The sequence below is a fragment of the Pezoporus flaviventris genome, unplaced genomic scaffold (genome assembly GCF_033815535.1).
Source record: "Pezoporus flaviventris isolate CSIRO_AGI_PZ_B2104156 unplaced genomic scaffold, CSIRO_AGI_Pfla_v1 ptg000025l, whole genome shotgun sequence".
NCBI lineage: Eukaryota > Metazoa > Chordata > Aves > Psittaciformes > Psittacidae > Pezoporus > Pezoporus flaviventris.
Window position 1 is genome coordinate 32,170,293 of NW_026892573.1, and position 14,535 is coordinate 32,184,827.

General features: G+C 45.7%; 1 protein-coding gene across 1 annotated transcript; it reads left to right on the plus strand.

Moving 5' to 3' along the window:
• The first annotated feature begins 1,339 nt into the window (after window positions 1-1,339).
• Window positions 1,340-13,690, plus strand: ALG8 (ALG8 alpha-1,3-glucosyltransferase). Its single transcript, XM_061458053.1, has 13 exons — window positions 1,340-1,485; window positions 2,244-2,322; window positions 3,146-3,339; window positions 4,615-4,724; window positions 6,185-6,252; window positions 6,776-6,902; window positions 7,541-7,644; window positions 7,760-7,880; window positions 8,591-8,730; window positions 9,855-9,994; window positions 11,448-11,545; window positions 12,430-12,502; window positions 13,377-13,690. The coding sequence occupies exons 1-13, from the start codon at window positions 1,388-1,390 to the stop codon at window positions 13,606-13,608; spliced, it is 1,584 nt and encodes a 527-aa protein (XP_061314037.1). The 5' UTR covers window positions 1,340-1,387; the 3' UTR covers window positions 13,609-13,690.
• The last annotated feature ends 845 nt before the right edge of the window (window positions 13,691-14,535 follow it).

The following is a 14,535-nucleotide window of genomic DNA, read 5'->3' on the forward strand; positions in this document are numbered from 1 at the left end:
ACCCAGGTCCCATAGCACCCAGCTCCATACCAGCTCCCATACCATCCCATACCAGATCCCGTCCCATCCCATCTCATCCCATTCCATCCCCATTACATCTCATCCCGTCCCATCCCGTCCTATCCCATCCTATCCCATCTTATCCCATCTTGTTCCGTTCCATCCCCATCACATCCGTCCCATCACATCCCATCTCATCCCATCCCATCCTATCCCATCTCATCCCATCTCATCCCATCCTATCCCATCTCATCCCATCCCATCCTGTCCCATTCCATCCCATCTCATCCCCATTTCATCTCATCCTATCCCATCTCATCCCATCCTGTCCCATACTATCCCATCTCATCCCCTCCTATGTCATCCCATCTCATCTCATCCCATCCCATCCTGTCCCAACCTATCCCATCTCAACCCATCCCGTCCCATCCCCATCCCATCTTGTCCCATCCCATCCCATACTATCCCATCTCATCCCCTCCTATGTCATCCCATCTCATCTCATCCCATCCCATCCTGTCCCAACCTATCCCATCTCAACCCATCCCGTCCCATCCCCATCCCATCTTGTCCCATCCCATCCCATCTCATCCCATCTCATTCCATTCCATCCTGTCACATCTCATTCCATTTCATCCCATCTCATTCCATTTCATCCCATCTCATCCCATTCCATCACATCTCATTCCATTTCATTCCATTCCATTCCATCCCATCTCATCCCATCCCATCACATCTCATTCCATTCCATCCCATCCCATCTCATCCCATTCCATCCCATCACATCCCATCTCATCCCATTCCATCCCATCACATCTCATTCCATTTCATCCCATCTCATCCCATTCCATCACATCTCATTCCATTTCATTCCATTCCATTCCATCCCATCTCATTCCATCCCATTCCATTCCATTCCATCCCATCCCATCTTGTCCCATCCCATCCCCATCACATCACATCTCATCCCATCTCATTCCATTCCATCCCATCCCATCTTGTCCCATATCATCCCATCCCATCCCATCTCATTCCATCCCGTCCCGTCCCGTCCCATCCCATCCCATCCCATCCCGTCCCATCCCATCCCATCCCATCTCGTTCCATCCCATCCCATCCCATCTCATCCCATCTCATCCCATCTCATCCCATCTCATCCCATCTCATTCCACCCCATTCCACCCCACCCCACCCCATCCCACCCCATCCCATCCCGTTCCGCCCCGCCCCATTCCACTCTCCCCACTCCACCCCCCCAATGGGCGCACCCACCCGCGCATGCGCAATATACCGCACCCGCGGCATCTCCGCGCACGCGCACAGCCAGCGGAGGGCGGGGCCGCGCTCTTCAAACGGAGCGGGCGGGAGGCGCCGCGCCGTCGTGCGCATGCGCGGCGGCTGTGCCATGGCGGCGGGCGGCAGGAGCTGGTTCCGCGGGCTGGCGCTCGGCGTGTCCCTCCTCAAGTGCCTGCTCATCCCCGCGTAGTGAGCACCGGACGGGGCTGGGCATGGGGCAAGGCCTGTCCTACCCGCGGGGAGCCGGTGGGCTGCCCCTCCGCCTCAGGGCGGCCGGGGGTGGGCTTGGGGAGTGGGGCCTGGGGGGCCCACGGTGCCTGAGGGGACCCTGAAGGGACCCTGAGGGGACCATGGTGCCTCAAGGCCCTGCTTCCTTCGGTTTGTGGTGGGGAGCGGACGGTGTTGTATGTTGCTGCCTGCTCGTCCTCTTGCGATGGGAAATTGCTTTGGGGTTTGAAGGCGCGTACAGCCCGTTGCAGTTCGGGAGGGCCTTCACGTGTGCTGAAATATTACTGCTTTTTTTTGATTTTTAAAAGGGTTTTTTGATCAAAAAACCCAAAATTAAAATTGCGACTAAAAAATTAGTTGGAGCCTGTGATTTGGGCATTAATTGGCAGTTAGAGGCTGTAATTTAGGCATTAATTTGGGTCAGGAAAGGCCAAGCTGTAAGTCATTCTTCCCCTCTATCACCTGTATATGTCCATGGCATAAAGTTAATGCAGCATCCTGGTTATTACTTAGAATCATGGAATCGTAGAATGGTTTGGGTTAGAAGGGACCTTAAAGCTCATCCAGTTCCAACTCCTCTGCTGTGGGCAGGACTTGACCAAACTCTTGCCCTAGAGGTGTTCAATGTGGGTTTTCTTTTTGCTTCCCCACAATGATGTGCTCTGAAATACATCTCCTTTAAGGGCATGTGTCTGACTCTTCCTATAACCCTTTTGCAGTTACTCCACGGATTTTGAAGTACATAGGAACTGGCTTGCCATCACTCACAACCTGCCCCTCTCTCAGTGGTACTATGAAGTAAGTGCATGTTGGGGTGATTTAGCTGTTTTTAAATGATAGTCAAATCGGGCACGCCAGCCTGGGTGAATGCTAGAGGAGAAAGCCTTGTATTATGTCATGGGTGCTGATGGTTGGCAGTTGTCATGCAGTGATATGAAAATATGCCAGTCATGATTTGCTGCTGGTGCTTATGAAGGTGAAATGGAAAAGATGATTAAGGCATGTGGGTTATAAAGACTGTAACACTGGATAGAGTTTAATGGTGGTCTTAAACTGCTGCTGTCTTCGCTCTTGTCACTACTGATACACAGGTATCATAAAGAATGAATCATATCAATATGCATTATGAAATCAATCACAATGTTTTAATCTGGTGCGCTAGTAGCATGCATTGATTTTAATCTGGATGAATTACCTTTAAGTTCATCACAGACTCAGCCTACACATTTGGGTTGTAATAATAGAATCACAGACTGGTTTGGTTTAAAGGGACTTTAAAGCCCATCCAGTTCCAACCCCTGCCACAAGCAGGGACACCTTCCACTAGAGCAGCTTGCTCCAAGCCCCATCCAACCTGGCCTTGAACACTGCCAGGGATGGGGCAGCCACAGTTTCTCTGGGCACCCTATGCCAGTGCCTCAGCACCCTCACAGGGAAGAGCTTCTGCCTAGGAGCTCATCTCAGTCTCCCCTCTGTCAAGTTAAAGCCATTTTCCTCCTGTCTTGTATCTGTTAAATACAAGCTACTGAGATAAAATCCATCAGCTGACTTGCTGTGATGAACTGAAGGACTATAAACAGCACAGATTGTGTTAAACTCTTTAACCTTACTTTGTCTTTAGGCAACTTCAGAATGGACTCTGGATTATCCACCCTTTTTTGCTTGGTTTGAATATGCCCTTTCACACGTTGCCAAGTATTTTGACCCCAAGATGTTGGTTATTGAAAACCTGAATTACACCAGTCATGCAACCATCTTCTTCCAAAGATTTTCTGTCATCTTTACAGATATCCTGTTCATCTACGCAGTTCACGAGTAAGTCTTAATGCTGTACTTGTAGGGACAGTGGGTGGTCTTAATGTATGGCCTTATTCCAGAGTAAAAACAAATATTTCTACAAATAAGCTTCTAAATGCATGGAAATATCCAAGTTGCTTTAAGTTATTCGAGGAGACATTTGGAATGTGCTGCTAAACACAAAGTAATTTGTTCTTGGAGCTGCTGGTGCTGTACCTGTGATCAGACTTGTGCACATTCAGACCTTACCTGCTGTTTCACATGTAGATTGTTTCTGTTACTGGGTTCATTTTGTAGGACTTGCAGTCAACTTGTGTGCACCAAAGTGGCCTTTTCTTGTTACTTTTCTTATATCTCTGTTCTTCTAGAGTAGTAGCATAAAAGAAACTTGTGACAGAAAGCCTTATCAAGTATGCAAAATTGCTGTAGTGGTTTTGGTCTTCTTGATAATAAACTGATTATTTCAAGTGGAACTTAACTATTAATATTACAGGTTTTCAGTGTGCCCTGATTTGTGAAGAAGTGTTTCTCTTGCACCTAAGGAGGCCAGGGAGGGAGATGCTTTGAGAAATATATTGCTACCTTAACAATAGCTGTGACAGTGTTCCCTCATTCTGTGTGCTCAGAACCTGGGTAGGAAGTTGCATTGAGCGCTACTGCAGGTCCTTTATTTAGTTTCTCTATTTGAAACAGGCTGGATTTGCCTTGTGACCTTTTCCTTTTATTGTTCTGACTTCAAGATATAGGAATGAGCTGGTTGGCTTAAAATGGCTCTACTTATAGTGTTTCAGCACAAATCATCCCCAACTTTTCAATCTGATCTAACCTTACCTTCAAATAATAATATGGACTGTATAGCTTCACACTGAAAAGTAATAGTATGGTTTTAACTAGTAGTAGTTCATGATGTTGGGGAGGGCAGGAAAAGGTTAGTGTCCAACTGAGTACCTTAAATATACATGTTGTCTCCAGATGTAGCAGTACATTGTTCCTTCCTGAGAAGTTGGCAGCAAGCAGGTTATGACAACCTTACAGGTATTATTGAATGTGAGACTTGAATCTGAGACTAAGCTACTTAACAGAAGCTTTAGCAGCTACTACAGCTATTGAAATCTCAGTTCCTATTTTTACTAAGCTTCACTCCTGTCTTCTGATGAATTCTGCAGGAATTTTATCATTGCCTTCCGATAAAATAGTTAACTTCAGGTTAAGTGAGCTTCTCAACTCTTAAAGGCAGCGATGTTTTTGTTGGCTGCTTCAGTTAAGGATTCTGTTGCTTTTCTTCTTGTTCAGGTGCTGCAGATGTATCAATGGGAAACGGGCTGCAAAGGATATCCTGGAAAAACCAACGTTTATTTTGGCTGTTCTGCTCTTGTGGAATTTTGGGTTGTTAATTGTGGATCGTATCCTTTCAAACTGTTGTGGGTTGTTTGTGTTTTATTGGTTTCTTTAACAACATGTTACAGCATGTGGTGAAAACCCATGAGTATTATTATTCCTGTCACAGCAAGTAACAGTGCTGTTGCGTTTCTGGAGTTAGTGAATAACTTCATGTTCTTCTTGTTAGAATTAGTATTTGGCAAAATGGCAATTGTTCAGTTTTTTGGTCTGATTTGCCAGGCCAAGTGTAAGGTCCTGCAGCTGAGTTGGGCAATCCCAGCACAAACACAGGCTGGGGATGACTGGAGCCCTAAGGAGAAGGACTTGAAGTGCTGGGGGAGGAGAAGCTCCCCAGAACCTGGCTTCAGTGTTTGCTTGAGCCCAGAATGCTGCCTGAGCAGCAGCTCAAGGAGGGGTTGTTCTATATCCAAAGCCCAGAGAAGCTGTGGCTGCCCCATCCCTGGCAGTGTTCAAGGCCAGGTTGGACACAGGGGCTTGGAGCAAGCTGCTCTAGTGGAAGGTGTCCCTGCCCGTGGCAGGGAGTTGGAACTGGATGAGCTTTAAGGTCCCTTCCAACCCAAACCAGTCTGGGATTCTATTATGAACTACAGGAGGACCAGTCTGGCAGCAGCATGCCTGTTCCTGCTGGGTACTTCTCCTCTGTGCCTACAGAAGCATTAGCAGACAGTCTCTTTGTTCTGGATGTGCTTCTAAGTTTGTCCCATGGCAAGGAAAAATCTTCAAGTGCTTTATGTTCAGATGGTTTTCAAGTGGTTCACGTTACATGAGAATTAGCAAGGTGTATTAAAGAGGGTATGAAAATAACTCTGGAAAGTCCAATTATTGTGAGTCACTGTTGACACAGTGTGCACTGATCTGGCTGAAGAGGGAGCAGAGGGGGAAAACAACAGTAATTATTTTATAGAAGGAAGAGTTTTCTTCTTCCCAGTCCTTGTCTAAGTTGCCTGCTTACAGGTGGGACATAAGTGATGACTGCCATCTCCTTTAACCAGTGCGTGGCAGAGACTAATACTTAAATAAGTGGAGAATTAACCCTTTGGTTTGTTTCTTATAAGCTGCACAATATATATTTGGATTGTTACATTTCATCAAGATAATACACAGCATTAGTAGATTTTATGTCTAAGAGTACTTACCTGTAAGTTTAACAATGACTTTGTGTCCATGTTCCATCTATGCTTTGTGAATGCTCCATCCCTGGCAGTGCTTAAGGCCAGATTGGACAGAGCCGTGGGTGGCATGGTTTAGTGAGAGGTGTCCCTGCCCATGGCAGGGGGGTTGGAAATGGATGATCTTAAGGTCCTTTCCAACCCTACCTATTCTATGATTCTATGTGGAGTTAATGTAACATTACTGTCTTGATCAAAGTTCCATTTTAATTTGGATTTATTGTTTGAGTCTGCCCCAGAAAATTGGTAGTGATAAAGAAAACTTGCTTTATTCTTTCTTGATTCAAGTTCAGATATTCATTTCCAGTACAATGGCTTTCTGTTTGGGCTGATGCTTCTTTCTGTTGCTCGACTGTGTCAGGTAAACTTGAATGGCTCTTTTCTCTTTGCTGCCAGATGCAGTTTAGGTGTATCAATTCACTTCATTGGGCTGCTCATATTGAAAGCAGTAGGAGTGATTTGAGGTTGATGCGTACTAGGATGGGTGTCTAATCATTTATTGAGTTTGGAGAGCTTGAAACTCACCATAACTGCTTGCTGATGCTGCAGCATTACAGTTGCCAATGAGAAAGCTAATGTCTGTGTTAGACCTGAGCAACATGGCATGGTTGCCTGCCAACTTAACTTCTTCCAAGTCACCAGCCCTTAGAAAACACACCTCTGAAGCTGTGGGGAGGTGAAACCTATCCCAGTTTTCCAAGTGTCAGGACAATGAAGTTTCCTTCTCCATACATGTCGTGCACAACACTACTGAGTTTATCATCTGAAGTAAATACTCTTTTTATACCTATGATAACTGCCCTGTCACCTTAGGAGTACAACAGAGGACCATTAAAACTGAGTACAAGTAGAAGAGCTTGGGTTTTGCTTTGCTTTTCTTCCAGAGAAGGTATTTGGAGGGAGCTCTTCTTTTTGCTGTTCTCCTGCATTTCAAGCACATCTATGTGTATGTGGCCCCATCATATGGCATTTATTTGTTACGATCCTATTGCTTTACTGCAAACAATGCAGGTAAGATGGGGTTCTCCTCATTTGCTTTTGGGGATTTGTCTTGGGGGCCAGGCGAAGACAAGACATGAAGACATTGGAATGAAATGGCTGTGGGTCAAAAATTTTGCTTGAGTAACAGTTGGTGAGATCTTTAAAGATCTTTGAAACTTTAGTGTAAAATTGTTTCTAGGGAGTTTCTCATCTATGTTGGTAAGAATAGATGATATTTTCTGGAAACTTGATGTGTTTTGTCCCTATGAGGTTTTATTTGATTAGCATGAGCTTCACAGTAAGAAAAACCACCATGAACAAGCTGCAGGTGGCAGTTTGAAGCCATAAGAATTATTCTGGATATGAAACAGCATCAGAAACTATTTGAGACCTCTGTTTGTCTCCATTTCCTAGCACTGAAGCATGTCCAGTGCTTGTCACACAGGCAGCGAAGGTACTTCTCTTGAAAGTACCAAAAGGTTATATAATGCAGGAGCTGCAGTGTGGGAAAGAGTAAATGCAAACTGACTCCTGAAGGAAGCAACTGGATGCATTGACATAAAAGGCTATGTGCTGCTTTGAGGTGCTAGCAATACAGGTCGGCATGGAATGCTTTGCCTCCCTCTCTGACACAGTAACTGTTTTGATGATCTCTTTACTTCTTGTAGATGGATCCCTGAAGTGGAGAAGTTTCAGCTTTCTTCATTTGACTCTTCTGGGGTTGATTGTCTCTCTTGTTTCTGCTCTTTCACTGGGCCCCTTCATAGTGCTGGTAATAACCCCTTTTGTACCCTGTTATTCCCCTGAACTGTTAGAAGATGGTGTTACAAAAATAGAAACCACATCTCATCTAAAGAGACTGTTTCTTTCTGTCTTGTTTCCCACAGGGCCAACTGCCTCAAGTCATGTCCCGGCTTTTCCCTTTCAAACGAGGCCTCTGCCATGCTTATTGGGCCCCAAACTTCTGGGCTCTGTACAATGCTGCAGATAAAGCGCTAACAGTTTTAGGTACAGTGTACTAATCCTGTTGTTTGTGCCTATTTGCAGATAGAGCTCTATGGATTTTAGTCCTCCCCGTTTGAATGCAGGCAGTAAATTACATTTTCAGATTGTCTTAATCCTCCCAACACCAGTGCGTGATGGCACTTGCAGCCCAGAACCCTGCCATGTGCTGGGCTGCATCCTCAGAATCCCAGGGATCCTGCCCTCTGCTGTGCTATGTGGAGAGCCCCCCCTGTAGTCCTGATCCAGCTCTGGGGCAGCAGCACAAGAGGGACGTGGAGCTGTTGGAGCGAGGCCAGAGGAGGCCATGGAGATGCTGCGAGGGCTGGAGCAGCTCTGCTCTGGAGCCAGGCTGAGAGAGCTGGGCTGGGTCAGCCTGGAGAAGAGAAGGCTCCTGAAGGGGAGACCTGAGAGCAGCTCCAGTGCCTGAAGGGGCTGCAGGAAAGCTGGAGAGGGGCTTGGGACAAGGGCCTGTAGGGACAAGCCGGGGGAATGGCTTTAACCTGCCAGAGGGGAGACTGAGCTGAGCTCTTAGGCAGAAGCTCTTCCCTGTGAGGGTGCTGACGCTCTGGCACAGGGTGCCCAGAGGAGCTGTGACTGCCCCATCCCTGGCAGTCTTCAAGGCCCAGAGGATTTGGCTTTGTACTAAATTCAGCTACTTCATTTTCTTTGTTAACATTTATCTGTTTGTGCTTTGTTTTATGTTTTGATTTTAGGTTTGAAGTGTAATTTTCTTGATCACACAAAAATTCCTAAAGCCTCCATGACAGGAGGGCTGGTTCAGGAATTTCAGCACACTGTCCTCCCTTCTGTGACCCCACTCGCAACATTAATCTGTACTTTCATATCTATATTGGTAAGAATAAATAACATATTATATATAATAACTATATATAATAGTGATAGGACAAGGATTAACGAGTTAAAACTTAAACAGGGGAATTTTAGATTGGATATAAGGAAGAAGTTCTTTACTGTGAGGGTGGTGAGGCACTGGAATGGGTTGCCGAGGGAAGTTGTGAATGCTCCATCCCTGGCAGTGTTCAAGGCGAGGCTGGAGGAAGCCATGGTTTAGTGTGAAGTGTTCCTGCCCATGGCAGGGGGGTTGGAACTGGATGATCTTAAGGTCCTTTCCAACCCTGACTGTTCTATAATTCTTTACTGGGGAGTGGGGAACCTGATGTGTTTTGTCCCCAGTAGGTTTTATTTGATTAGCATGAGCTTCGCATGAATTTTAATTCTAGGGCAACAAATAAGTTTCAAGGCCAGGTTGGGATGAGCCTTGCAGCAACCTGGTCTAGTGCAGGGTGTCCCTGTCCATGGCAGGGGTTGGAATTTGATGAGCTCTAAGGTCCCTTCCAACACAAACCAGTCTGGGATTCTAAAATCGTGTCCCCTGTCAGCTTTGGAATGGTTAAAAGATCATGGATCAAACCCACTCTGTATGGTGAGCTGTAAGAGACCTTTTATGACAGAAAGTAGTTGAACTAGGATGGGAGTGTAAGTACTGATGCAACTCCTTGGGTATCTTATGGTGTTCCTGACAGTGGGAGCTACAGGTGGGAGGTGGCTTTCCTATTGCAAGCAGAGAATTAAAGGTTTGGTAAGTCATTACCTGGATGCAGTCTTTCTTACTCTAATGAGTAAATACCCTTTGTTTCAACACCTTTATGCACTAAGTTTGATAAAATGAGTCTGTTGGTTTAGGTGCAAAGACACTTCTTGCCAGACAACTAACAGAGTTGGCTGTGGTCTTTCAGTCTTCTTTTCCTCTCCTGGTAGACTGATGAAGTCCCTCAAGCTCTGCTCATACATCCAAATAGATATTGTCTATTACAGTGCTGTGTAATGCTTATGCCCCATGAGCACAATCTGTGTGCAGTGGTGTTTATTAACATAGGAACATCTCTTTGCACAATGGCTTGTGTTCAGGATTGCCAGACTGTTCACTGAAGTCCTGTTTTTGCCTGTTGTTTCTAGCCCTCTGTTTTCTGTCTTTGGTTTAAACCTCAAGGGCCCAGAGGCTTTCTGCAGTGCCTTGTTCTCTGTGCATTGAGCTCCTTCATGTTTGGCTGGCATGTGCACGAGAAAGCAATACTCCTTGCTATTCTGCCTCTAAGGTAAGTGAATTTCCTATGTAGCAGTTGGCCAAACTGAACCTGCAGCCACTTGTTGAGGCATCCTCAAAGAGGATCACTTTGGTTTCAGTATGTTTCAGAAAATTAACATAGAATGTCTTAAGCTGTAACGTTTTAGTGCACTTTAAGTTAATTTCAACCACAATTAAATGTGGCTGCTTTTGCAATAGGGTGTACTCATGCCAGTGTAGCGTATGTAGGAAACCGGTGTGGTGTCAAACACTATCTTTATGAGATACTAACGCTGGCTTATACTTCACAACAGCTTGCATTGACAGAAGCTTTAAGTAGAGCTTTATTTGTGGTAGCTGAGTCCCATATCAGCTCTGTGGGGCACAGCAGAGCTTTGTGCTGATTTACACATGATCGGAAGAATAGAAGCGTGTGGTGGTGGGAGAATTAGGAGTCTGACTCACAGGCTTGTGCACTACATACACTCTTTTGTGTCTCTTTGAAGGCAGAGCTGTATTTCCAAGTATAAAATCTGTGGTTTGATTCAGATGCTTGATTGTTGTTAGAGTAATGAAAACCAAACCACGCTTATGACAGAATGGGGGTCAGACATCAGGCTGCTCATGGACTCACAGCTCTTAGAAGAACTCATTCAGCTTCTTGAAGCCTATTTAGGAACACCCTGGGATCAGGCTTGATAAAGCTCATGTGACACGGTGGATGAAAGCAGGCCGCTTTGTTTCCCCCGGTGTTATTCCATTTGTGCATTCATTGCACCCCAAAAGTCCACGACCTGTTTGTTGCATGTCTTGTGACTTTGCTTCCTAAAGAGAAGAATTAATTGCCTTGCCTGCTGTGAGGCACTTGATGATGCCATACTCAAGCTTGGGAGCATTTGTGGTTGATTTAGTTCTTTTTCTCTCTGAATAGTTTAGAGATCTGCTCTGGCAGGGACAAATATAGGGATACTGTGGCTTATTAGCCACAGCTCAGGCCTTTGTGAGTGCTATGGTTCATAGTTAAAACTCAGGAGCCAGCTGAAGAAAGGGACCTTCTGCATTGTGCTTGACAAGAGCAATATATGGTTTCTACCAAAAGGACTTCAGAATCAGAATCAGAAGCTGCCTCATCAGTGTTGCTATAGACTCTTTATTTCACTTGTTTGGAGATTTAGTGATATTTAAACTCCTGAAGCGAGAATTGTGAGAGGGAGGAAAGCAGGGAGGAAATTAGCCCTGGGAAAACAAAAGGAAGGAGACAAAGCAGGGATGACAATGTTTGCAGCCAGCTGCCAATGGGATTTATAGCTGATTTTCTTCTACATTTTTATCTCTGAAGCCATATGGTTTGGAAGCAGGGGGCTTCATCCCAGGCACAGTCTTTGGAGGGCCTGGGGTACTATGAAACTCTGACTTCAGTCTCTTGGTATTTGGGTAGTGTTTTGCTGAAAGACCAAAGCCTAATAAACCCTTGTCATTTTTAGCTTGTTGTCTGTTCAGAGGGCCAAGGATGCTGGCATCTACTTGATTCTGACAACAACAGGGCATTTCTCACTTTTTCCATTGTTGTTTACACCACAAGGTAAAGTGTTTTCCTTCTTTGGGGATTTGCATCTTGCTGCATTGGGTGGTTCCTATTTTGGGTAATGGGTTTGGATTGTGTAGTATGTTGAAAGGTGAAAGAGGCTGGATGTCTGCCTGATGCCATAAATACAAACTCTCCAGCTAGCCAGCCTAGTGAAAAGAAACACTGATTTTTAAAAGCTGTATAAGAAGGAGGAGTAGCATTTAAGCTGAATTGAGATAAGAAATGGTCACAGTTTGTCTTCATTATCCCCCATTCTGCCACAGTTCTAGAAACTTCCCCCATCCAACATAACCATGTGAAGCAAAAGTCATGAAGACTGTTAGGAAGCATGAACCTGGCAGGCTGATTTCCAGCTGGCTTCATGCTGTCTGTAATGTGCTTAAACTAAGAAATGATGCAACAGCACCAGTTAAATCAGTTTGTGTAGGGGCAGATCTGTCTTTGTGGCCAAAAGCTCTTCCTTCCTTCCTCCTTCCCTTTCCAGTTAATGAGGGCTCTGTTTGCCTCACTTAAACCCCAGGCCATTGTAGCTGTGACAACACTGTGCTGATTGTCATCCTCTGGGACAATTCAAATCCAGACTCCCTCTGTCTGATAATGCTTCTTATTTGCAGTGGTAAAGCTGCTGCCTTGACAAATGAGACACTTCCTTTGCCTTCTCTATTACTTCATTTCATTTAGCATCCAGCCTCGACCTAGATAGCATTGCTTTGGCTGCCACTTCTGTTTTAAGCTGATTTTTAAACACTCAGTTCTGGGTGGAGACAATAACTTGAACAATTCAAGTGTGATTAGTAGGGTTTAAAGATCCTGCAGTTTATATGGCAAAAGGGTTTTATAATTAACTTTAAAAGTGTGCCATGTTCCTTGTATTTCAGAACTCCCAATTAAAATCCTGCTCATGCTGCTGTTCACTGTTTATAGCTTCTCTTCATTGAAATCTCTGTTCAGGTAATTAAAGAAACTTGTTCCTAACACCCAGAACAGTGTCTTCTGTTACTGGGAATGATGTTGTCACATAGCAAACTGATGCTGAAGTGTCAAATTAAAGTGTTGTGTGTCAAAGGGTGCTGTTTCCTCTGCTCTCAGGAGGAAAGGCTTCAGATGGGATCATTACAGCCCAACCTGGTTACACTGGCATTGTGACAGCTCCCCAGTTAGTCCCGTTGTAAATCCCTGCCTGCTCCATGTGTTGTTAAAACACTAAGTTGTAATGCTGTAGCCTGTGAGGATTTAGTTCAGTATCGGAGCACTTACTGCAGTGAGTTCTCTGGAGTTTATCTGCACCAGCTACAAATGCTACAGTGGGGTTTTGCAGTAGTACAGAATCATGGAATGGTTTGGGTTGGAAGAGACCTTAAAGCTCATCCAGTTCCAACCCCCTGCCATGGGCAGGGACCCGTTCCACTAGAGCAGCTTGCTCCAAGCCCCTGTGTCCAACCTGGCCTTGAACACTGCCAGGGATGGGGCAGCCACAGCTTCTCTGGGCTTTGAATATGGAAGGATGTGTGTGGAGATCTCTGTTCACTGAACTGATGTGAAGTGAAGCAGAGCTCACCAGAGCTGCCGGTGAGATTTCTGCTTAGATTCCAAGGCATCTTGGAACTCGGTGTAAAAGCCACATGATAGGGAAATTTGCTGTACTCTTTGTTACTGTGCTGGGTTTTTCCTCCTGAAACTCTTTAAATTGGTATTTAGAGACTTATTTTGAACTAATGGGGAATATTCTCTGCACTGTTCACGAGTGACAGCTGAAAAAACAAGTTAGTTTTAGTTAACATCATGTATTTTAACACTGTATTTGTGGTTTTGATTCCCCCAACAGGAGAGAGAGGCCTCTCCTTACCTGGCTCGAAACAATCTACCTCATCCAACTAGTGCCTTTGGAAGTCTTCTGTGAATTTATCTTTCCCCTGACGCCCTGGAAGTGGCATTATCCCTTCGTGCCTCTGCTGCTCACCTCTGTCTACTGTGCTCTGGGTGTCAGTTACGCTTGGCTGAAACTCTACATCTCTGTCTTGACTGAGAGAATTTCTGTTAGACAAAAGGCTGAGTAAAGTCGGTGTTGGGACCAGTCCTGGGTTATCCCTTTGAGGGGATTATCACAAGGACACATGACTCTTGGCAAGACACAAACTAGAACTAGTTCTAGTTCTTCTATAGTGCCCAACAAGGATACCTCTGATCAGAAGCGCTCGTCACCATAACCAAGGGCACGGTAAGATGCCACTTGCTGTGGATAAACTGTGAACTTCACAAGGGCCGGACTTCATTCCCAAGGAAAACCTGCCTGGCTTTCCTGTTACTGTTTCTATCTGAATAAAAGTCACTGTGGCAAATCACAAGGGATCCCTTGCTGTGTAGCAGAGAATTGTAACTGCGCTCTGTGGAATATGTAAATAAAAACTTGGTACTTTTTGTTTGAGCATTTCCTGAAGGTTGTTATTTTTAGCACAGGTCTAAGCCCTGCTGTTGAGGGTTAGACGTACAAGTAAGGATAGAGAGTCTGGAAACTTGTCTTGAGGTGCTTTATCATGCTCCTGAACGCCCAAAGCTCAAGCTTTAAATGAGGTGTGTGGTATCCCCAGCTGTCCATGACCTGGCTTCAGTGAGCGCTTCAGCCCAGAACCCCCACCTGTGCCTGGCTGCACCCCCAGAGGGTGAGCAGCAGCTCATGGAGGAGATCCTGCCCCTCTGCTGTGCTCTGGGCAGACCCCCCCTGCAGTCCTGATCCAGCTTTAGGGCAGCAGCACAAGAGGGACGTGGAGCTGTTGGAGCGAGGCCCGAGGAGGCCATGGAGATGCTGCGAGGGCTGGAGCAGCTCTGCTCTGGAGCCAGGCTGAGAGAGTTGGGCTGCTTCAGCCTGGAGAAGAGAAGGCTCCTGAAGGGGAGACCTGAGAGCAGCTCCAGTGCCTAAAGGGGCTGCAGGAAAGCTGGAGAGGGGCTTGGGACAAGGGCCTGTAGGGACAGGCCAAGGGGAATGG

Coding starts and splice junctions, on each gene's coding strand:
- ALG8 (XM_061458053.1), top strand. CDS start 1,388: ATGCGCGGCGGCTGTGCCATGGCGGCGGGCGGCAGGAGCTGGTTCCGC. Junction 6,253..6,775: donor CTGTTGCTCGACTGTGTCAG/GTAAACTTGAAT, acceptor CTTTTCTTCCAG/AGAAGGTATTTGGAGGGAGC. Junction 11,546..12,429: donor ATTGTTGTTTACACCACAAG/GTAAAGTGTTTT, acceptor CTTGTATTTCAG/AACTCCCAATTAAAATCCTG.